We start from the raw sequence: 24,119 nt of genomic DNA on the forward strand, positions 1-24,119 counted from the left end.
TGCTGATCTTGGAATACATTGTTTCCTATGAAAATGTTTTTGTCAGAGTACACAGTTTTTATCACATTTATTCCTTAGTCTTATATTTGGGTTTTTTTCTGAACTAATCTGGCACTTCAATAATATATTGTATTAAGATGGTCAGATAAATTTTAGCTGCAGAGGATTGTGTTTCCTACATCTGACTCAAGAACTAAATCAGAAATCCAATCAAAAAGTGTGTGGAGCTGTCATTGTGTTTTAGGGAACACAGGAAAGGGGAAGAGGAGTTGTTATTTCTTGTGATGGGCACAGGACATCCACAAACCCAGTTTATTAAGGATTTTTCCTCAATTTTTAGCAGAATGTTGAAAAAAAATGCTTTTTTCTTCCTTTCCTCTAGTAGCATCTCCTGAACTCTTTGTAAAATGTCAGTCTGTTATGTAAAATCTGCAGCATTCTAATGGTGCTTTCAGGCTTACTTTGACCTTTTGAAATCATTACAACCCCCCCACCCCCTACAGCCCCCCATTTTTCCTTACTTAATTGCACACAGGAATAGGGAAATAGGAATCCAATTTATTATTACCCAGGTGGCGTTTCCTGTTACTTAGCTTTATAGTTTTCTGTGTAGTAATTAGTATACAAAGCTGGAGAGATGCCTGTAGTTCCAAAATGAACTCTCTGTAGCTCCCTCCCTCTCTCCCTCCCACTTGCGCTCTCCTTTTGGCACCGCCCCTCCATGCACCCTTTAGCCAGCAGCAAGACAGCTGTGTTTGATCATAAACCACTTAAACTCCAGGCTTGCTGGCAGGGGAAACTTTAGCGTGAAGTGCAGCACTGGTTTCTCTCGGGGAAGGGAGCTTTCTTCTCTTTTCCTTTCTGCCTCCCCAGATACTGAGAGCTGTAGCAGCACTCTCTTTTTAATTTCTCTGTGAACTTGTGTGAAGCTCATCAAATTTTTCTGAGTATGTTCAGCGGCGTTGAGAGATGCCCTTTAACAGAGTTGTGGAAAAGAGCAGCATAAAGCAGATAGCAGAGATGAAGCACGCCTTGTAGATGGACTGAGACAGCCCTGGGATCCTGGTAAGCACGTCATTCCCTGCATTCTCTGAGCACTTCACATTATTAACAAGCCTCTCTAAGCAATGGATTGTCTGTGAAGTCAAAGCCAGTTCGGCTCTCCTAGAAGATCTTGCATCATTAACTTAAACTCTCAATGTGGAATAAAAATGGCTGTCTAGAGCAAAATGTATAAGAGAGAAAAATTTTGGAGAAGAAAGTATTGAATTAGTTGAACAAAGCTTTGAAGCATTACAATCTGCAGAAATCGTCAAGCCCTGAGAAGACTAATCATGAATTCTGGAGTTGCTATGAAATATGGAAATGAGTCCCCTGCAGAGCTGAGTGAGGTAAGCAGTTTCAGTGCCCTTCTTTACACTTTAAAAAGAAACATTCCCCATTCGGGCTTTCAGTCCGCGAGCAATGCAATTAAAAATTAATAGAATCTGTATCTTGCTATAACTTGCTGTGCCAGTCAGGAAATGACCTGAGCTTTTTTGCTGCTTTGCTCTGAATGAGTGGTGAAAGGCTAAAGATTGCAACCATGTAGAGACATTTTTCCTGTTACCCTGCAGCAGTGATTGTCTTCCCTCCAAGAGCTGTGTTTATACCCAACATTCATCTTTGCAGTAGGTGAAATATGGAGATCTCAGTTGAGATTAAACAGATGGTGATTAATTTAGGAGGGAAGTCAGGTGAGTAGAAAATGAAAAAAATTCATTGGTAAGACAACAACATTGGCAGAAGTTGTTTTACTTGTATTTAGCCAAGGTGATACTGTTTGTTTAGGTTAGATGAATTAGGTTACTTTCCTTCCTTGCCTAAAAGAAAACAAGTAATGAGAAACTTTTTCCTTTTTCACTGGAAACCATAGTCAAGCTGTTATTTCTTGTAATTGTGATAATGTTTTAGTGTAACATGATTGTGTGTGTTTTTAATAAATTTGAAATTAAAGCCATATCAGATGTTATGCAAATTCTTAATAAATACTTTAGAAGTGGCATACTTTTTCAGTTACTGGAATGTCTTAGATGTGTAATCCTTATGGGCTTTACTGAGAACTGCTAATTTAGTTATGCTATGAAATCCCAATCATTTGATTAAGGTAATTTGGTAGGAAATTGAATCCACAGTCTGTCTTGTCCCAGTTTAACTGAAGTGCTTCTCTGTTCCTTCTGCCCATTTTTTGATACACCTTTTACTGTGATGTATCCTGTATATGCTAGGTTTTTTAAGGATAGGATATGCTTGGCAGAATAAGAGAGTTAACAGTTTCTGGAGTTAATTGTATAGAGAAAGGAGATGCTGAGGTATAGAATGGAACAATGATATAAGTGGAATAAATCAGTAGGCTGGTAGAGGGAGGCACAGTAAATAGGTGAGACTTAAGCAAGTGCTGTACCCTGCCCTACAAGAGGACAGAGATTTGTTACTGGGAGGTCTGACAAAAGCAACATCATATGTGTTTCTCCTTAAAGTAGAAATAGTTCAGTTACATTATTTCTGTGTTAGTTTTTTCAAAGTATTGCTTAGAAATTTTATATTGGCAATTCAGCATAGGTGGGGTTCATAAATTCAGCATAAAAGCCTGGGTTACTTTTCGTCAGAGTTTCTGGCTGTTGTTTTATTGGTGGTGATTACTGCTTTCTATTCCCTCAACATTTAATTTTCAAGACTTTGCAAGATAAAATAGATCATGGAGTATCTCAAATAATTGATATTGGAGTCAATATTTGGAGTAGGTACTATTTACATTGTACCTTGAAATTACTTATTCACGTTTCCTTCATGCATCGATTGAATAAGACTTTTGTTGTGAGAAATACCTTTTCTTTCTGATGTTTTAGCATGGGAGATATTGAAGGAGTCTGTGACTATGCAACACTGTCATTGTTTAGTTGGGATTTTTTCTCAACAAGCTTTCTTTAGTCCTTAGTTCACTTTTGGACTCCAGTGCTACAGAAGGGTTAGAAATAGGTTCCTTTTTGTCTGCAGGCATAGCAGAGAAGATCATAAAACTCCTAACTTTCCCCAGCTGCTTATCATAATTTGTTTGCTGTTCATCTTCATCTTTGCAGTTTGAGCTGCTTGTTTAGTGAGCCTTAGCCAGTCCCCAGTAAGGGCTGGGCCAGCTTCAGCAGTGATCTTGGGTAAAACACTGTGTTTTCAGTGAAACATGGAAGCCTCACAGAAACATCATATTCCACCTCTCTAGGGAAGAAGATGTGTAAGTGCTTTGAGATGTAGTAGATAGCTGCTCACTCCTATTTGTTAATTTCTCAAATAGCTCTCCTTAATATCTATGCTTCTTTTAGACCTTTCCCTCTTGGGAAAGGTCTTACTTGATTGGTACTGGCTATAATTGAAGGTAAAATGTCCTGGGTAGAGCTTGTACCTATGGTTTATGTATCTGTATTTTTCCCATCTTTGTTGTGCTCTTCTCCTTCCTTTCTGGCTCTGTCTTCTATACACCCTGTTTATTTTGATCAATGAAGGACAGTAGCCTTATGTTCATTTAAATGATGGAGAAATGGCTGCAACAGGAATTTGAATAAATGGCTGATGTCTTGGTGTTCACCTGCACCTCTATCTCTACCACTCATATGCTGATATTACAGTGGGCTGCTACTACTGTACATATCTGAATGGCAAATATGATAACAGACCAAGAAGTACTATGATTCACATGACACACAGTGGGTTTTCGTGTAGGTGCCTTAATCTCTTTATCTCAGTACGTGGAGCTCTAGGCATGAAACTACTGTTATTAAAATAAACAGGAAAGCTACAAAGCCCTGAAGACATAATAAAGGCATTCTTAACTGGATACATTAGACAAAAGAGAAAATAAATGTATTGCAATTCATTCCATCTGTATTAGAACTTTTTACCTGAGATTTTAATCTCTCTTTTGCAAGAATTAAAGGATATGTTTCTTGTGTGATTGTACAAACTTGTGTATGGTTGATGTTTGCTATTCCTAAACTCTTGTCCAGGTAAACAGGAGTCTTGATAGTCTTTATTTACTCGCCTGCCCCCATCCAAAGGTCATGCAGAAAGCAGACCAAAAAAATCTGATTTCTGTTGTAGGTTATTCAGACCTCCACAAAACTTAAACTCTGTGGTTCCCCAGCTCCAGAGTTCAAGCTGTTTTCTTATTGAAATGTGTCAGTTCATGTTACCCCATTTCTGCTCTTCTTTGCCTTCAAGTTTCAAGTCCAAAGAAAGAAAGATTATCCAGTTTACTGTTTGCATGGTGGATTTGTCATGGTGTACCTGCCTAGAGAGTTAGAAGAAACCTTGTTCTTACATAGCAAGGTGGTGTTAGGCTTGGTGGTTTGTTTGGCTGGGGCGTTTCTTTGATATATATATAAGATATAGTAAGAGAGGCAACACTGTTGTGTAGTCTGTGAGCATCTACAGCTGCTGTGGTACCTTTGTAAATAGGCAGTAGTAGCCAAAAAAGCTCTGTTCTACTTTTCTAAAATGGGCCTTTACCACAATTTGCAGAGATTGCCTTTAAGGCTTGAATCAAGGAAGGATGTAATTTTTATGTATAACTTAATACCCAAATTATTAAAGCTGTCATTGGATCCCTTCAACTTCTTACTCATAAAATTCTGAAAGCCTTTGTTGTAAACACAAGGCATATTTTTACAGCCAACATAATGAATTTTACTGAAAATATGTACAGGTTAACAGTGGGGTGTCCAAAATTGCAAACTGTTTTATACATCATTAAAAATGAAACTTTGTATCAGAATTTAAATGCTTTGCACCTATTGTCTATTCTGCAGAAAGAGGTGTTCATCTGGAAGGAGATAGATTGCCTAATCTGTATTTTCTTCCGTATTCAGTGGCACTACCTGGTTTTAAACCCCAGTATTCTGAGAAGGTATTCCTTACATATGAACACTGATTTTACCTGCTTCCCTCCCATTCATTGTGGAGATGATGTGCTGAAATAGAGAGAGCTGATATCTGACCTGGTACACCTGTTGGACTGAATGTGGCCAGCACTTATTCCTGTGCCTGATGCTGGGACAGTTAAAATTAGTAGTGCAGAAATGTGAAGGAAATGTTAAATGCTGAGTTTAGTGATATTTTTCTCAATTGTATACTTAAGAGATAAGTTTTATCCTTGAATTAAAAGCCGAGCTGTGTTCTTTGCTATAATTTTCATTAAGTGAGCCTTGTGGATTTGCTGGTAATAAGACTGTGCCTAAGAGATTTTGTAATGATGTAAGGGCTGATATTATAGTAAAGCAATATGTTCATCATTGCAGCTGATTTGTATTATGTTACTATTTATTGTGGTTTTTTAGCACTTGCTGCATGAGTTGATCGTGTATAACATCTGAAAAGTTTAGTATTTTCTGCATGGCAAAATTAGGAGATAGCATGCTGCTTTAGGTGCACACTTTACACCTCCTGTTTCTTGATGTTTGGAGGTCAAGTGTTTAGGATACTGCTGTTGTATGTGACAGCATTAGTTACAGCTTCATATTCTTTAATCCTTCAACATTGACTGGAATAAACAGATGGGCTCTTTGTCTTGGAAAGATTACTAACTTCTTTGTTTCAACAAGGTGTTTAAAATTTAGGGGAGGGAAAGGAAGGAAAGGCTTTAAAGCTGGTGTTTGTAGAAAGCAGAAAAATGAGTTTGTGCAAAAGATTTCACAAAAATGTGAAGAAAGGACCAAGTCTGAAAGGCTTAAATTCTGACTTTTTAGTAATTTTACAGTGGGACAATATTGCACTTCCTTCTTAGATTTGTATTCCACTGCTGCTCTACTTAAAAAGTAGACTCTTATGAAGAACATAGTTGGAGAATTGCAGAAACAAGAGGGGTAGTATGGCTTGGAGTTGTGTACACAAGTCCAGTGAGTGTGAGGGAGCTGTGGGGTGTGAGGTGGGTAACCAGTAGAAGCAGGACATCACTCAAAGCCTCCTGGCAGAGGAAGAGTTCAGACGGGACCATCCCCACCCTCAGGTACTTTCTCATGTGTGCCTCTGTTCCTTTAGAACAAGTGCCAGCTTGCCAGCTTGTGCTGTCACTGTATCTAGGTGTGGGGAAAGAGCACTGATGGAACGGGGAAGAGGTTTTTTTTATGTCTTCCAAGGTAGGATTAAATCCCAAACACTTGTTTTATCTTCCTGAGCTTGGTAGTCTTCCAAGAAAATCAGTGAGCAAATATCACCCCAATACTTCATCAGCTTCCTGAATGGTCTCTGGTCATGCAATGAATGTGCCAGGGTATTTCCAATACCTCTCATGAGCAGGTAAACACCATATTCTACTGCAATTCCATCTCTGCTACAGGCTATAACCTCAGCTGTCAGTGCCAAAGCTGTGCAGGTTGTAACACAGAAAGGTGTACTGTGCCTTGCTAACAGAGGCGGTGTGTTTTTCCCAGTCAGAGGATGTTTTGGGAAATGTGATAAATTATTAATCCTTTAAAATATTGCAGCCTTACTATAGAGTGGACTGTGGTTATCAAACAGCAAATATGGCACATTTTAAAGTTATTTTAACCTTGATAAAGTTGCGTTAACTGATTTTTTTCGTAACAGTAGGCAAACCAAAGAGGTGAACAGTGTGAACTGCTAAACTCTTAGAAAAGCAAGCATTACAACCCAGTATGCTTAAATCAAAGTACCTTAAGGAGAAACTTTCTTAAATGGTTTCTAGTGGAGACCTGGGTAAAACTTCCATCTGGAGGTAGCAACACCTGTAGCCTTACAAGGGTGTTCCCAGCTTTAGTGCTTCAGAGATGCTGAGGTAAAGTTTGCAAATCTCTGGGTGAACTCTTTCCTCTTTCCTTTCACATGAGCTTTGTGAAGAACTAATCAACCTTACAAATCTGACATTTCCGCATGCTGTTGTTATGAGGAGTGTGGAGACATTAGATGTGAAATAAAATCACAGATTTTAAAGACTTCCACTGTGTCTCTGTTACAGTGATGTGTTTATAATAACTTAAAGAAAATGCTTCAGTGGTAAACTTTATGGGCATGCTCCTGGACAGTGACTCTAAGTCTGAATGCAACCTTTAGACTGGGTCCATAGTCAAGCTGAAGGTGCTCCAGCATGATCAATATATGTAATTTACCGTGTGCATGGTATTTCCAGTGTTAAAAAACACTGTGACTTCAAAGAAAATGTTTTTTCCAGGATTTGTTTGAGCTGCTTATCAGGCACAGAGTGTGTTCCAGGCTTGGCTATTATTAAATTGAAGCACTATAAAAAGATTAGTTAAAATGCCCAGACACTGTCAGGACTGATAATGCTCTTCTGCAGCCTCCTAATGAAAAAAAAAGACAAAGATTATGTAACTTATCTGCCTGATACTTTAATATCCCTTGCTCCTGAAAAAAACATGTTTGAAAAATGCCTTACATGCTGTAAAATCTTTTAGTACAAATATATGCTATGAAAGTACCATTAACAATGCATTGGATTGTTGAATTGTGTTTACAGATTTGATGTTTTTATTCATAGATAAAAATGCCAGAGTTTATTCCTGGAAGATTTTTGGAGATAAGGATTGTAATCTTTTTCCTCCTCCTCTTCCAGCTTGGAAAAAGAAAAAGTGCTATTGCCTTTGATCAGACCTTAGACATACCAGAACATGGTTCTGTGTGGGAACAATTACCAGATTCTTCTTTCAGAAGGTATTTTTATGTATTCCTCTGCAGTCTCTGAATTTGTAGTTTGTAAAAGGATGCATAAAAGAAGAATCCATAGATTGCAAGGCTAAGGTTTGCAAAGGAAGAAGTTTCTGTGCTGTGTATGTGGGAAGAGAGGCTGTGTCATTGGTTTGGTCACCTACAGTGAAGTGTCATTACATTCCTCTTCTGGGGCTCTGAGTAGTTTATGTACAATTGGAAACGAAATGTGTTCATATTGCTTCTGGGTATTTTCCTTATGTTTAGGTTTTACTGTCTTTGTGACATTGCATGGTACTTCTAGCTGCAGGTTTTACTTGTGATGAGAATTTCTGCTTGTCACGTAGCATGGAAAGGTTTGATTGTAGTCTTCTGTTGCATGTAGTAATAATTTGCCAATTAATATAGTCTGTGATGGTCTCAGAGTTCAGAGATTCTGAGGGATGAAGGTTTGGTGTGAGGATCTGATGCTGGTAAAAAAGGCTTCTTGACACTGGCTGGCAAACTACTTTAGGCAGTCCCATGTCAGGATTTCCCATTTAAATTAACTGTCTGTATGAATGATGTATATTTTCTGTAGATTTAGATTTTAACTGTCTCTAATGAATAGAAATATTCATTAAGACTCTGGAAATTGGCCTACACATTCTCACTCTGTTGTGATTGTATATGAAAATTTGCCATTAAAATCACAATATTTACAGAAATCTTTTCAGCCCTCCCAAATGAAAAGAAGTATATTTTCAGTATGCTTAGATGTACCCCTTATTGTTGTTTGTAATAATATTACTTGCATGCAAAATTTTATAAATTACCCTCAGTGACCTTTGCAGAATTTTTGAAATGCTTCAGAAGGTGGTTGCTGGATTTTATTGCACATTATTGGGATATCACTAAAATGTAGTACATTCCAAAACAGAAATTTACATCAGGATTATGGCCATCTACTGATAATTGAAATAAGGTACTGTTTTAAAAACAGGCCATTTATGCATTTTAAAATGTGAGGCTATTTCAGTGTTTGATAGGTTCACAACAGCACCTCTGGCTTCTAATCTGCCAGAACAATTTTTTAAAGCAGAACTGTTGTGGTGACAGAGAAATACAAGATTGTCACTATACTACGTGGAAAATCCAAAACTATTCCAGTGACAACTCAGTATCCTTCTGAACTGATTTGGTTGAACTGATTGAACAGAGATTTGGCTGAAGCTGGTGTTCCCACAAAGCAGCATAGGTGCCTATCTTGAAAGGTCTTCCCTTTGCAGACTGTAAACACAAAAATATCATTTGCTTGCAAAGACACGTTATCTGGCCTTCATCTACAAGAGGCTGTGATAATCCTACCCCAAACTGTGCTGGTTTGTTTCCTATCCTTCCTTCCTATCGTTCCTATCAAACTGGATACCTCTAGTTTGATAATCATTTGAACTTTGCATCCTATCTAAATGGCACAGTTTGTTTATCATTAAGCTGTTGCCAGGTATAGGAGGTAGTAAAATCTCGCTTGCTGTTAACTGTACTTGGGACTGCCACTCCTTAAGAGGCACATCAGCTGAATCTTCCTTCCTTTGCCTGGATTCATGTGCTCAAGATGGGTTTTGCAGCCATGTAGAGAAACCAAAGTGGGTGTTTGTCATTTGCAAAAAAGACCTTTAGAATGCTGTACTGAGGACTGTCCTTTGCTGTTATATATGTTACATGTTTGACTTTTTCTTCCCCCTTTTTACATTACATACAAAATGTTTTATCTTAATAAGTTCCTTCTCCCATCTCTTCATCTATTTTTTTTTTTTTTTTTGCATAGCACTGTACAGCATAATTTTTTCCAAGCTACTGATGCTGCTTTTGTCTAATTTACTGACTTAGGTGTTTCTTTTTATTTTTTTTATTTAAACTGATATCCCAGTTCACTTGAATTTTTTAATTTAAAAAAACTCATGGTGGTTGACCTATTCATCAGCTAGTTCTTTCTTTTTGTGTGTTGTGATCTCACTCCTGTAAGGAAGAGATGAGTCTCTCTTGATTCTTGGTATAGCACAGGTCAGTGATCTGCCAGGGTATAACTCCTCTGGTGGAAGGTCTGGCCTATGCCAACTAAAAATGCAGTTAATTTCAGTGAAAGACATAAGTAAATCTTTGAGATAAAAATTTTTGTCTGCCTGAAGCAAGTAGGTGTCTGCTGTATGCAAAGAAAAAGAAACTGTTAAGAGTATTTCCAATTATACTTTTCTGTCCTATGAGATGCTGGATTAAAGAATGGACAGAATATCTTTATTTCTCCTCTTCCACTAATGGATATCTTCCCTGTGTAGCAAAGTATGAAAAAATGTATTGGTTCATAGCTGTCAAGGCATAATTGCATGGAGATCTATATTAATTTAGTTACTTGGTGAGAGAGATTTGCAAAATGCAGAACTTTTTTCCCATGCTTTTTAAAACTTAGATTCTGTCTCACATTCTGCAAGGTTGAATACCTCTGAATACCCATAATTATCTTTCTTTGTGAAACTCCATGCAGTTGAATTTCAATACCTACCCCTTCTGGAATGGAAATAAATGTGCTAATTGCTTTTCACGAAGGTAGATTTTCTCCTTTCCTGTGAGAGTTTCTTTTAACTTCCTATATTTCTGTATTGTGTGTTAGGCTGAATCTCTTTTTATAGCGTGTTTAAGCACTTTTAAATACAATGATTGATGCCAGTGTTATAGGCAAGTGTCATATCTCATTCAGAATGTTACATAATCATATTCTTCAGTAATGAGATGTCATTTCCCATTATAGAATCACAAAATGGTTGAGGGACCTCTGGTGATCACCTGGTATAAGCCCCCACTCAGGTGGGGTCAACTAGAGCCAAGTGCCCAAGACTGTGAAAAACTTTCTGATATCTCCAAGGTTGAAGACTCAACCATCCTCCCTGAGCAACCAGTGTTCGGTCATCCTCGCAGGGAAAAGGAGTTTCCTGAAGTTCAGAGGGAACCTCCTGTGTTTCAGTGTGTGCCCATCACCTCTGGTGCTGTCACGGCACCCCTGGAAAGAGCCTGGGTCCATCCTCCTCGCAGCCTCCCCGCAGGAGTTTTGTACATCGGTGAGATCCCCTGAGCCTTTTCTTTTCTGGGATGAACAGTCCCAGCTTTCTCAGGCTTTCCCCATAGGAGAGGTGCAAAAGTCCATCCATCATCTTGGCATACTTTTTGTGACAATATGTCCATGTCTGTTTTGTGCTGGGGAGCCCAGAATGCACCCAGCAGTCCAGCTGTGCCTCACTAGAGCTGAGAACAGCAGAAGGCTCACTCGCACTTCTCGATCTGCTGTCCAGGCAAAATCCATCCATCTTCTTTGCAGCAAGAGCATATTGCCAGCTCACATTCAGTTTGATGTCCACCAGCTTCCACAGGCCTCTTTCCCTTCAGAACCTTATCCCACAGGACTTTTCCAAGGAGAGGTCTGAGTGAAATCTACAGCTGTGATCTTGATTTTTAACCACCTCTCTCCTCTCTGGGTCATAAACTCCACTGTCTTGCAGTTATGAAAGTGGTCAAATAATCTTTCTGTAATACTATTTCATGAACTGTTGTGCCTTTGAAAATGATAGGAGCACAGTATGTACTGGAATCAAAAACAGAAAAAAATCTTTTAGAAAAATCTTTTAGAAATACCAAAGGAACTTTCTGTGAATAAACACAATATTAACTTGCAGAATATGTATTGAATTAATTCTATCAGAAACTTTTCTATCTTAGAAGTGGCAAGAGAGGATAGTATCCTAGCATGAATAATTCCTTTAAAGGAATTAGTAAGCTTCAGAAATTGTCCGTTTATTTAAACATTTAATTTCATTCTGTTGAGTGGTATGATTAGAATTTAGTAGATATTTGTATTGTTCTGATTTAAAAGAAAAAAGGCAAAGTGCTACAGAGGATGACCTACAGTGATAAAAAAGAAAAAAATAGAAGGGGAAGACCTTTCCACTGTTTGTCTTTGTGCCTTTGTTGTTAATTTTTAGAGCAAATTACAGTGGCTTTTCATGGAAGATGTTTTCCTTCCAAGAGAAGAAAGGAAGAATTTTGCAGTTTTAGTTCTTACCAGATGTTGACATTATGTATGTTCTGTCTTGTAGAATGCTGCCTTCATAAGAATCTGAAAAAGCATTACTACAGAAATAAATCACAGTAGGGAAGTTTAAATTTAGATTTTGTTTTTTAAATACAGTAATGTGGGAGTTTCTAGTGATAATGAGTTTTCTGTTAATCCAGAATCTAGCTTAGTTTGTTCACTTAAATCAGCTTTGAAGTTAAACTTAGATTTCAAAGATACATTCATAGTAAATTCAGTCTAAAAAGAATGCAAATAATTCCTGATGTGGATATGGATGTCCTGGATGTTTAGTACTGCATTACACCAGGTCCCTGAGGATGGCAGATTTATTTGGTATATCTGTGTGTTGCTGTCAGGCACTATTGGACGCCATTTCTGAGAAGCAGGAAATTCTACAGTGATTAAAATCCACACACAGTCTGCTCATTAACAATGTATAAACACAGTTTCCAGTGCAAAGCTAAAAAATAGTTATTCCCTTCCCTGTGAAAGGACTTTTTCTTAACACCATTGTTCTGTAACTCTGTGAACACTGGTACTTGGCGCAGTCAGGATGGAAGCACTCTGCAGTGGAGGAAAAGCTGAGGACAGGAATCAGCGTCCATTGGGAAAGGGGGAGGGAGCAATAGAAAGATGTCAAGAGGAAATACACCTCAAACTTAAGAAGTTATGTGAGTCTCATGTGAACTTTTGCCATTGCTGATTCATGACTTCAAAGGGTTTCAGGGCATCATTCTGACAACTGAGTCAGCATTCATTTTTTAAGTCTAACAGCAGAGATTTTACTGAGAAATGAAAATTATGGATTTATGTGGTCTTTTGAAGTCAGTGAAGTAATTCACAGTTGAGTTATAGTTTTTTGATGTTTTCTAGATTTGTTTTCCCCATCAAACTGGGCTGTATCTAAAGCTGTGCTATTTATTTGTCTGAATGGGAACTGTGAACAGTTGGTAGCCTTACATCATCTATCTGACTTATCCTGGAATAGTTAAAGAACCATGCTGCCAAGATTTAGTGATTATTATTTATTTAAACCAAGTATAAAACCCTGTATTTTGTACAGAATATATAAATAGAACAACTGATAGAGTAAGCTTTGTGTTAGATTTGAAATCCAGTAATATGCAGTACCATTGCCATGACAGTGATGCTTTGTCCCTTATAGTGCATGTCATTTAAGGAGCTGAAATAAGCTGCACACCATTATTGATGTAATTCTGTCATTGTAATGTATAAGAAACAACTCTACTATTTCCATTTATTAATTTCACTATGTTGCCATGATTTATCAAAAATCTTATTAATCAAACTAGTATTTCAATCGCAGTTGCTTGGCTTGGTCTTGCAAAGAGGAATTAATCTAGCTGGAGCATGGTTATGAAATTATACTTGAAACAATTCTTTAGCAAAACAATGATTTTTAGAGGATTTTACTGATAGGCTGAATTGGTACAGGCTTACTTCTTTAAAGAATGACAGTGTTCTAGCTTTAATGTGGATTTTATGGCATTGCTTGAAGAGACAATATGATCTAGTAACTTTGAGAAAATTGATTTTTGAAAAAGGTGGCCATGACACAGAGGATTTCTAGACCATGAGGTCTTCCGATTTATGTATTTTTAGATAAATTATTAACATCCTTTTTCTCCTGCCCATAGTAGTTGTATTTAGAGCCTGTAAGCTCAATCAGCAGATGTTAATTGGGTTTTATAGTTTGCCTCTGAGAAGACTTTTCTGCTTTTTTGTTTTCAGTGCCTGCAGTTCATGCTCTTCTGTCCTCCTTAGAGCTTCACTAAATGCACTGTGTGTTCTCAGCTTTCATTAGTCTTTTCTTTCAGCTCTCTTGCAGTTGCTTATTTATTGTTGCTGCCCTTGATCCCTTTGCCTTTCACATGTGTCAGTCTACCTCTTCCCTGTCCCTGTCCTTTTATTTATGTTGCACTCCAAGACTTATGCAGGGTCCTCCAGAGTTCTCACTGATATTCTTCAGTCAGGGAAGAAAGAATCCCCCCTCTGGCAGGACTGACTGTGTGAGGCTGCAGGTGCTTGGAGAAAGGGCTTGGTTCTCTTGGCATAAAGGCAAGCTTCTGTCCTGTGATTAATTAGCGTGATGTTGCAGCAAATGAACTGTTGCAATTAAACCAGTACAGTAATGGAACACAGTGAGCAACAGCACTGAAGGCTGGCATGGGCTCAGGGAGGCTGATCCCAGGTGCTGTTGGTCCAGCCAAACCATTTTCACAAAAACCCACTCCTATTTTGTACCCATAGAGAGTTCCTGAAGATTACACAGTATTTAAAAGCCTAATGATGAAAGTAAGATTTATGGAGAATTTATGGTTTGAGTTTTCTGCCTCAGGAGTTGTACTTTTTTGTTGTGGAATACTTTGTAAAAAGTCAAGCTTCCTTCACAAACTGACATTGTGAGAGGGCTTTTCCTGGAGAACACAAAAGTTATGATCGCCAGGCTGAGTTTTACTGAAATTCCTGTGTCTCGCATTACTATTTTGCAAATAGCTGTCTCCTCAGAGTTTAGCTTTGATGACTACGGGCCATAAGCAGTAATAGGGTATGAGGGTACCTTTACCTTTCCCTGAGATCCCTCATGCAATCTGCTGAAATATCCTCCTCTTCAGTAACTTTTTTTCTGTGATAGCATTTGTAAGCTTCTGAATGTCGTTAGTTCTGGTTGTTCTGAACTATAGTAATGGTAATTTGCAAATGCCATATGCTTAGAAGTTCCACAGTGCCACTACTGTTTCTTCTTATTCTTCTTGCCCAAAGCCAGAGTCTTATGGCAGACTTCAGCCAAAGCTTAAAAGGGAAAACAAAATGTTTAAGCAGAGAAGAAAATATTACTGAATGCTTTGATGCTCTTCTTTCCCTAAAAGAGAATAAATGGCTTTGAAGTTTAACTTAGTTCTGTTCCACCTGGTGGTTTACTAACCTGTCTGTGGCATTTTAACAGAAATTATGAAAAACATTTGATCTAGATAAACTGAGACCTTTGTGACCAGGGGGAAGGCATGGGCATTTCAGCATTGCTGCAGTGTCTCATGATATTAACCAGTGTTTTGCTGTCATTGCTGCTGTATTTCCTGCATAAAATTTTATATGCATTAAGATAAAAACCTGGCAACATCCTAATAAGTGGTATGCAGTTCATAGTTATATGCAAAATACATTGTGATTGTGAACTCGTTGCATTATAATAATTTTTCTATTTAAATCTTGAATTTTTTAAGCCCCACAAAAACATTGCTTCTCATTGTGCTGAACTAAAATGAACACTGAAGTAAAAAGATACTGTAAAGGACAGAGAGTACAGAGTTCTTTGCTAGGTGATGTTCCAAGAAATATTTTTTTGCAAGCCTGACAGTATTTCCAAATTATAAGTAAAATATACCCATTCAAAACTCTGTGGGTACAAAAATAATACCATTTTTTTGGTCACTTTTTTTTTGGTGACTCTGGTTTTTTTTTTGTCAAAGTGATTAAAAAAAAGTACAGTCCTAAACTACCTGCAAGTTGCAGTTTTACAGCAGTGCTGAGAGAGTTCTGTTTAGTTCTAGTAAAATATTTCTATTTAAGACTGGGTGACATGAAAAAAGTAACTCATTGATATTGTTGCTTGATAAATTGTTGTTGCCAAAAAATATTGATCATCTAAGCAGTAGACTAATGAAGTTCACATAATTTTGTGTTAGTTGGACAAACTAGCATTTGAGGATTTAACTAATCTTGCAAATACCAATGTTTACTGACATAGGCCTACCCATGTTCTTAGTGAGTTTTTATATGAAAGCTGAAGCAACCAGTATGAAATTGATTTCTACTTTTATTAAAAAGTTCAGTGCAGATTTAAGGATAGCATTTTCCAAGTGTTTTGGGGCTGAATGAGAACTGGCATCTTGTGATTTTGTTGAATATTTTTTGTATGCGTTGGGACTCATAGTAAAAGGTATTTTTAACTGCTCCAGAAAATACATGTTTGTAATGGGGGAAAAGAGAAATAAATTGAAAGCAGTTTGATTTTCCACCTAATTAAAGCTCATGAACTGAACGGTGATTGGTGGATTCCATACACAGGATAAAAAAATAATGAAATTCCTTTATGAAAAGTAAAATAAGTATGCTGCACTGAACACAAGTAAAAGTGCTTTCCTACTGGGTCAAAAATGGCAGTGTAGATGATCTATTACAGAACTTTCTGCTGGGGTAGCTGCAGAACATGACCAAAAACACATGGGAATTTAGTATCCTGGAGCCTTCTAAAGCTGCAATATAGTCAGTTGTTGTTTGTGGCATGCAGCTTCTGAGAATCACAGCTGGATTACTCAGACCTTTTTTAACATGTAAGATTCTTGGCATGAATTCCAGTTGAGGTGAGGCAGAAAACCATTAGAGACAGCGGAGATTCCAAATGGCTAATTGTTTTAAAAGGAAGAGTAGTAAGTAGCATGTAGTGTGTTTGTCCCAGGGCAAGAGGAAACTTGGTGATCCCTCCCTTCCCATGCTTAATTTAAGAAGAGTAAAGATTCTATTCTTATTTGTGTCTATTTATTTATTTACAGAGTTGTTCTGAGCAACAGTGAGTGATTTCAGTGTTCTGAAAATACAAAATTCTGTGTATCTACTATATATTACACACTCCTTTAAAACATCAGTGGTATTGGGAAAAGGACAGCTGCTTTTGATTTAAGTTAGAAGAAGATAATCCAAAGGCAAATTATTTGCTGATGGAAAGAAACAGAAATTGTTTGAAACTTTTTTTTTCTTAAGTTAAATTATTTGCAGAATCATATTTTGGGAAATGAGGCTGACTGATTCTGCTCTGTATGGATCTAGATTTAATTTTTTCCTTCTTTGCATACTTGGTTGGACTCTCTAAAGTCTTGTCCATTAGTTTATAATAAACTGTTGGTCAGTAATATTCTAGCTTTGTCCTCTCCCTGTTGAAGTCTAAAAGGACTGCTATACTATCATTTTTGGCTTTGGGATGTTCCATTTTAGAGCTTTATCAGAGTCTCTAAAATATTTCTCCCTCCTCCCTTTCCTCCTGGCTCCAATTTTGAATATATGAGAAATAGAGATGTTTTGTTCAACGATAATGCAGTTTTTCTGATGCTGTTGTGCTAGTATATTTTTCTTTGCTAACAGCGTGACATTAAATACTTTTCCCTCCATGTTTTTCTTCATGTTTTCCTATTTCTGAAAGCCCTGCTTTCTCTGGCCATGTTCCAGAGAAAAGGATGTTGTTTTCCCAAAGGATTACTTGAATTATATATATAATGTAAAACCTGACAATCTCAAGGTCTGTTTCTTTATATCAAAAAGCTGATCTTAGTCTAAGCGTGTTAGAGACTGTATCTGAGAGTCTTAGAGCCACCATGAAAAGAGACATGGTGAGAGGCCTCTGCTTTCTAATCATCCTGATTAGTTCTTGGTCGTAACTGAAGATTGACCACTTGACCTATTAAATGAAGATGCCATTTTATTGTGATAGAAATACTAATCTAAAAATGTTACTTGTGCAGCTTTTAAAACCTTTTCTTCTATGATTCATGGAACTGATCCAGCTGTTACTGAATATCTAGACTGCCCAGTGTCCAAAATATTGTTCTATCTGGTGTCTCCTGAACAGACCATAGGTACCAAAAGAGCAAGAGGAATGGCAGTAATTGGTCTTACTTTTGCTATGATATGTAGCTAACAACACAGAATATGGAAATTAATACACCAAAGAATGTATCCATTTATGAGTCACGTCTTTAAAGCAGGTGAGTTTTCACTCTTACCATAGATTTTAGCAGATTTTAGATTTTTCCACTTAAAGAATTATCTCTTCCATAAACCCCATGTTTCCATGTTTCTCTCTGATTTAAAATACATTGTTTGATAATAGTGTACTTTCATAGCTTCATCTGAGGTTCTTGGGATGACAGTAGTTCTTTAACTCCAGGTTTCATGATCTAACATCTCTCCTTGGCACTTGGTTCTTTCAAAAAGTCTGTTATATTAATGTCTGTTTAATCTCAAATCAATTAAGAATTTATTTTGCATTGAATTTTGTCCAGGTTTTATCTGTGCCTCATGGTTACATCATGCTTTCTGACTACAGCAAGTTCACTATCTTAATAAAGCAAGATTTAAGAGAGCTACTCTCTCTGATGACTCATCTGCAAAGAATAACAAAAGGGCTTGACATAAGAATAAATTATTCCTTAACAGACAGTGATTGGTCTTGATGGAGATGAAAACTGTGGATGAAATAAAACAAGCATGTCATGCTCATTTCATAAAAACTACCCTGGTATAATCAGAATGGCTTTCAAGGGGTCAGAGGTGTGTGCAAGTCATGAGGAATCATAATTTGCACAAACCATGTCTTTTTGGTCTTATTGACTGTATCTCTTAAGAGCCACTATTATGCAATACAGTTAATCATCAAGGGAGTTTGGGTTTATGGTGCATATTTGAAAGAAACTTTTTTTAATTGCTGGAGCTTTATGTTGTTGACTTTGACTAAGTGCATTAGTAAATGCTTAATTTAAAGAGATTCTGTCACACTGAAACATAATCCTTTTCATTTCTTTTCTATTATTATTTGAGAGGAGTCTGTCTAAATCTAAGAGTCAATTCCTTTGCCAGCAGTGTGATTTCATGGCCACTCTGCTTTTTGCTTTCTTCAAGGTGTTTTCTTTCCAGCAGTCAGTAAGAAAATCAATTTGTGTAAAAAAAATTTCTAAAATCTGCAAAATGTAACATACATTGAGTTAATTAAGCATTTTTTCCCAAGCAGTAATTAATCTTGATAGATCTGGTGCTGTCACCTTGTTGTTATTATTGTAAAATATAAGAAATTTCTGAACCTTCTCAGCGCTCTGACTGTCAATTCTTTTATTATAGCCTACTTCACTCACTAGTTAGCAGAAACTTCAATTTCATATGTACTGTATGAAGGATCTTGAGAGGACAGCTCCTGCCTGTCTTGCTGCAGCTGTTTGAGAGGCTGCTGTTTGGCAGCTGTCTGCACCACCTCTGTGGGCAGCTGGTGTTCCAGCAGGTGCCTCTGCTTTCACTCTCTCTAAGGTCCAGCTCCTTTCATTTTAAATCCCTCTTCACCAGGATTACTGTCCTCCCTGTCAGTGCACTGTGGTCAACCTAATTCTGCTCTCCTGCTTTCTGCCCTTCTTCCCAGAACCGTATGTATCCTCCAATACCTGTGTTCAGCTTACTGTTTCCCTTTTTTTAAAATTATACAGACAATCTTTGGATTTTTTTCAAGAAATAGATTTTTAATATTTACATGGGTTTCTGTATCTCTAAGTATATTTGTAAATACTTTATATAAGACATTAAGCAGTACTGTCCAGTGTTTAATTTTTGTTTTGGTCTTGAGTATTTCTAGTAAAAGTGTATTGTATTGGTATTGCTTGCAATCAGCTTGTGACTGGAGAAGTGCCTATTTCTTTCCTCTTCTAAGTGCCTGTTTGCTTAGCTGTTTTAACAATGATTTTCCCATAGTTAGTGGTATGGCATTCTAAGTGCCTGTTTGCTTAGCTGTTTTAACAATGATTTTCCCATAGTTAGTGGTATGGCAATGATTTAGTCTTGACAGAGATACAGCAGCTAAACTTCCTCCAAAATCAGGAGTCCTCCCATACAGTTTTTTGTTGGTCACAGTTGGTGACTTTGAGGTTCCACAAGCTGTTCCATGGACTGTTATGTTGACACACAAATAAAATACTTCATTCTCTGAGGGCTTTAAAAGCTTGGTGAGGCCAAATGCTATAAATTTATTTTAATGCACTTAAGGTTGTAATATGTAACGTGAAGTTGTCATATTTGTACATTTATTTCACTAGTAGACTAATCTGAGATCTCTAAGTCAATTATTCTATGACTTCTTTAGCGATTTTAGCTATAGATGTCCAAGGTGGTTGTTGCAGTTAGAATAGCTAAAAACATGCTTTACTGTTGGCTAAAGTAAAAGTGCTACCAAAACTCCCAAAGTGTAAGCCTGGTGGGGAAATCCCATTTATTTTCTCTGCCTAAATGAAGAAGGCAAAGTTATGCTGCAACTGTACTTTACAGTGCAGAAAAACACATTGATACCACCTTCAAAGCAGCATAAATCAAGTTTTGGCAACAAAATCCCTCCCTCCCTCTTTCACCTTCCCCTGCCCTTTTCTTTTCTGTGCAACGTGTGCTAGCTTTTCTGGAAGTATTGTCAGAGAGATTGTGTATTCTGTGAAAGCTTAGGCTGTGCCAAATGCAATTCTCCTTTGCTCTTTGAAGTTTTAGGTTTACAGTACCTCTGGTCACCTGCTCCATGATGTGATGGCTTGATAAATTATTAGAGGAAACCAGTCACAAGCAGACTTCCAAAGTAGCAAATAACTAGGAACTTTTTACCCCTCTTTTTATACGTATTGACATGCCCATCAGGACAGGGACATGAGACCAGAAAACCTTCCTTAACTGAAGAGTGAAACAGATGCCTCAGGGAGTGTTATGCAAAATGCCTTAACACAAACTGGGTGTGCTTACTAAGAAGTGATACCATAGGGACCAGCAGGGCTTTTGTAACTCTTGGCATTCCCAGACTGGCTACTTTTTACACATAACTTTTGGTCACTTGTTTTAGAATCCATTTCATATCACCTGGAATTTTTTCATCACAGTTTCGCCAAATCAGAATCGTAATGTCTGGCATTGGCTTGAACAGTTATTTTTTCCAGCCATCCTCTTGCTGGTAGCAGAAGAAAGGGCAGTTGACTATTCTTAGTGCTTTCACTATTCTGTAACACCCTTCAATGCCACTCCCTTGCAGTACCTGGCAAGAGTCTGTGAATGAGACTGCACATCAGGCCAGGTAGTACTCTGGAAAGCATAACCCTCTTCCTATCTTTCTCTGAAGAATTAAGTGTTAACACAAAGTGTTATGATTCCAAATGTACTTAGTACTCTAATGCAAGCAAACCACATTCCAGATGAAAGTTCTCAAACTCCTCTGCTGGGTGTCTCAACTAGGTGGACTTTTTGCCTTTGTGTTAACTTACAGCTACTTTCTTACATCAACTCTTGCCAGTTGATGTAAGAAAATAGCTGATCTATTAAAATAAACTAAAAAGAACGTTGTTAGGTAAAACATAGATAGTAGAACTTGCAAAATTATTCTAGAGAAATAATTTCTAAAATGTATAAAACAATCTGCATTAAATAAGTGTAACTTTATTACAACAGCATTTAATGAATAATTATATTGTTTGTTTGGTTGGTTTTAAACACAACAATAGATTCAGTTATGTACATTTAATTGCAATAGAAAAATGTTGAGTCTGTGACTTCTATTTACTTACTTTTTGCAGTCCAGACATTCCCTGTGCAAGCATGCAGCATATCTGAAAATAGTTTCTTCTAGACTGTGGTGGACTTATTTCAGACTGCTCTGATGTGGCTAGAACACCCCCCAGTCAGAAGCGGGGTGCTTATAGCACTGAACTAATCTCTGTCTACTGCAGAATCCTGAGGTTTGGAAGAATGGCATGAATAATTTAACTCTTCTCAGAGTTATTCCAACTCACCTTATTCTGCGATTCTGTAATATTTTCTCTTTCCGAAGGTAGCAGGAAGGTTAGTAGCCCATTGCATGGATATGTTGCTTTGAGAATGTCTTCTGAGTAACAGTCAACCTGCTCTATTAACATTGTTCCATGGCTTGCATTTTTGCCAAAAAAGAAAAAAAATACAAGCAACCCAAACCACAAACCAAAAGCCAGATGTGAAAAGAAAATATTTCAGCTACTATTTTTCCATTATGTGTTTTGGCACAAGCTCATCATGCAGATTGTAAATCTTGAGGTGTCCATTTGCCTTGGGAGTATCCTGACAGGAATTTCTACACTTGTACAGTTTGGGGTATCCTGTCCAGTAAAAAGTACCGTAAGGTCACATAGTTTTGGATTGTTTCTCTAGGATATTTCTTCATTAAATTAACTTTTCAGCATTTCCACTTACTATGAAGTAATATGCCAATTTCCAGCTGTCCTGTTTACTGAAATACAAATTTAATTTAAAAGATCACTAAAGAGTGTAGCCTTCAAGAGTTGATGCCCTGAGCTATCTTAGCTCTGGAATTGTCCAATGCAGCACACACAAGGCCCACATCTTAATTTTCCCCTGTCAATGAGTTAATGTAGGAAGAAAACCAAAACTGCAGCAGAGCCACATTATAACAAAAGTTCTGTCACCTGATCCATCTGGATTTTTAATTTTAAAACAAATATTAGGAACTGTTGTGTGGCTTTGGAGGTGGTTAAAGTAGTACATATATATCCCTAAAATGACTTCTTAAGGCTTAGAATGGAACTATTTTATCAAAGTAAAAATAATACTGTATAGTTCATTCATTCATCATAAAAATCTATTTTTACAACTATGAATATCTTTCATTTTCAAGAGGAATTGCCTGTTTTGCAAATAGGGAAAATTTAGCTATAAGGTGTCAATAATGAAGTTATTCCTGCTCTGCTAATTTTTGCTGCTCTGAGGTTAGACACTGCTGCCAGTGAGATGCTGTGGTCTAGTTGTCACCACAGCATTACCATTGATTCTGTAAACAACTTGAAGTAAATTGCTTAATTTGTGTTTCTGAATTCTCTTTTTTAATGGAAACAGTATTTTTTACAGTTGGTATTTTCTGAAAATACTTACTTTTTATTCTTATGTTTATATGAAGCATCCAGATATGATTTTGGGGTTTTTTTAGACAATTTTAAAAAGTAAGGGAGGAGTATGGGTTAAAAGCAGTAGTGTTGACTGAAAATTAAAACTACTCATTGCATTCAAATGCAGGGTGTCCTCTGGGGTTTTTTTATTTGTTGCTCTTTGTATTTTTCCTGCTAGTAATATGCCACTGAATATGCAAAGTAGATACATGAGAAAACACCATGAACTCCTGTCTGTGATCACCTGAGCCTTACAAGAAAGCTCCCTGATTTCTGTGTTTCTTTAAAATCTGTTGCATAAGTAATCAGGCACTAGATAAGGTTCATTAAAAAACAAAAGGAATAAAGGAAGAGCAGGACAGATGGAAAGGAAATTTACTCCTTTATATTTGACACCAAGCCCAAGGTTATGCAGAATTTGTAGAGCTGAATTTCAAGTACTTCATCTTCCACTTCAGGCGTAGATTCATGTAGCCAGGTATGTCTGACCTTCAGCCAAGGCCCCACAAACTGGATCAATGTGATCCCAACCTGCACCTGCAGGTAATGGTGTTACTTGTGTTATCTGTGGCTGTGATATGATATCCACCAAGGGCAGCAGTAAGAGCTATAGCACTTCTAAGGGAAAATAATTTGTAATTGGAGGTAGGAGAAACGTGAGACTGCAGCATAGATGAACACACTGTCCTGGTCTAAATTGGTTTACTTATTAATACTGTGCTTGGGCCTGCAGCTGATGGAGCGACAAAAAAGTGGGAGAGACATATAGTATTTTACTTATCCTTATAGAGTTGAATCTCTTCAGTACATAGCTTAACTGGGAGTCCAGCACAGTGGTGAATGAGAATATACTTCATGTTTATGAAACAGAGGCATAGCAAAAGTGGGGGAAAGGCATCCCCATTAGAAGTGTGCCTACAAAAGGACCTGTCCTGACAAAACTATAGTGCCTTATCTACAGATTATATAGTTCCATTGACTAACATGAGTTATGCTTATTTACTATGTGTAGTTCTCCAGTCCTACCCTTGAGGATTTCTGTTAAAAAATTATGCACCCATGCACTCTGATTATGGCTCATGTCCTGCTCCTCACTGAAGAATTCCCAAACCTCACATCAGTGAGCTGATTTGCTGTTGTGACTTTTGGTTATTTACTCTGTGAAAGAAATGAGATATTCTTTAAGCACCTGTACCTCAAGTGTGCTTCAAATGCCAAGAAGCACTAAGACGGTCCTTCCAGACAGGAGTCTCTAGCTGCTATAGTTCTGCCTATTGTAATTTGAAATAAGGGTGGTATTCCTTTACAGATGAGTTTTTTGGAAGGAAAATTGTTAGACTCATTGAAAACTCCAAATTGTATTTCAAGAAGTAGATTCCAGGATGTGTACCGTCAAATCTCTGCAAGACTGTAATCCTGTCTGAAGTGAGCTTTCTTCACCTTTTCTTTTCAGCTTAGAAAAACCCCCAAAGTTTTCTTGCAACATTTCAGAGAGGTACTAGTAGAGTTCAGTGGTAACTTCCACATAAAAAGAAACAGGAAAGTTGGTATGTGCTCTACCTTTCTCCATGTAG

The 24,119-nt window shown here is 37.4% G+C and overlaps 1 protein-coding gene across 7 annotated transcripts in view; it reads left to right on the forward strand.

The window, feature by feature from the left end:
* The window catches only part of MCC (MCC regulator of Wnt signaling pathway), a 181,717-nt gene that overhangs the window by 44,162 nt on the left and 113,436 nt on the right, over positions 1-24,119 (forward strand). Inside the window, exon 1 of one of the 7 annotated variants that reach the window (XM_021524800.3) lies at positions 566-1,391. The exons of the other annotated variants lie outside the window; for them this stretch is intronic. Within the exon in view, the coding sequence (XP_021380475.3) occupies positions 1,335-1,391 (57 nt within the window). The 5' untranslated portion in view covers positions 566-1,334. Of the gene's footprint in view, positions 1-565; positions 1,392-24,119 lie in introns of those variants that run through there. 7 annotated transcript variants of the gene reach the window in all.

Source organism: Lonchura striata, chromosome Z, assembly GCF_050655825.1.
Source record: "Lonchura striata isolate lonStrDom1 chromosome Z, ASM5065582v1, whole genome shotgun sequence".
NCBI classification, from domain to species: domain Eukaryota; kingdom Metazoa; phylum Chordata; class Aves; order Passeriformes; family Estrildidae; genus Lonchura; species Lonchura striata.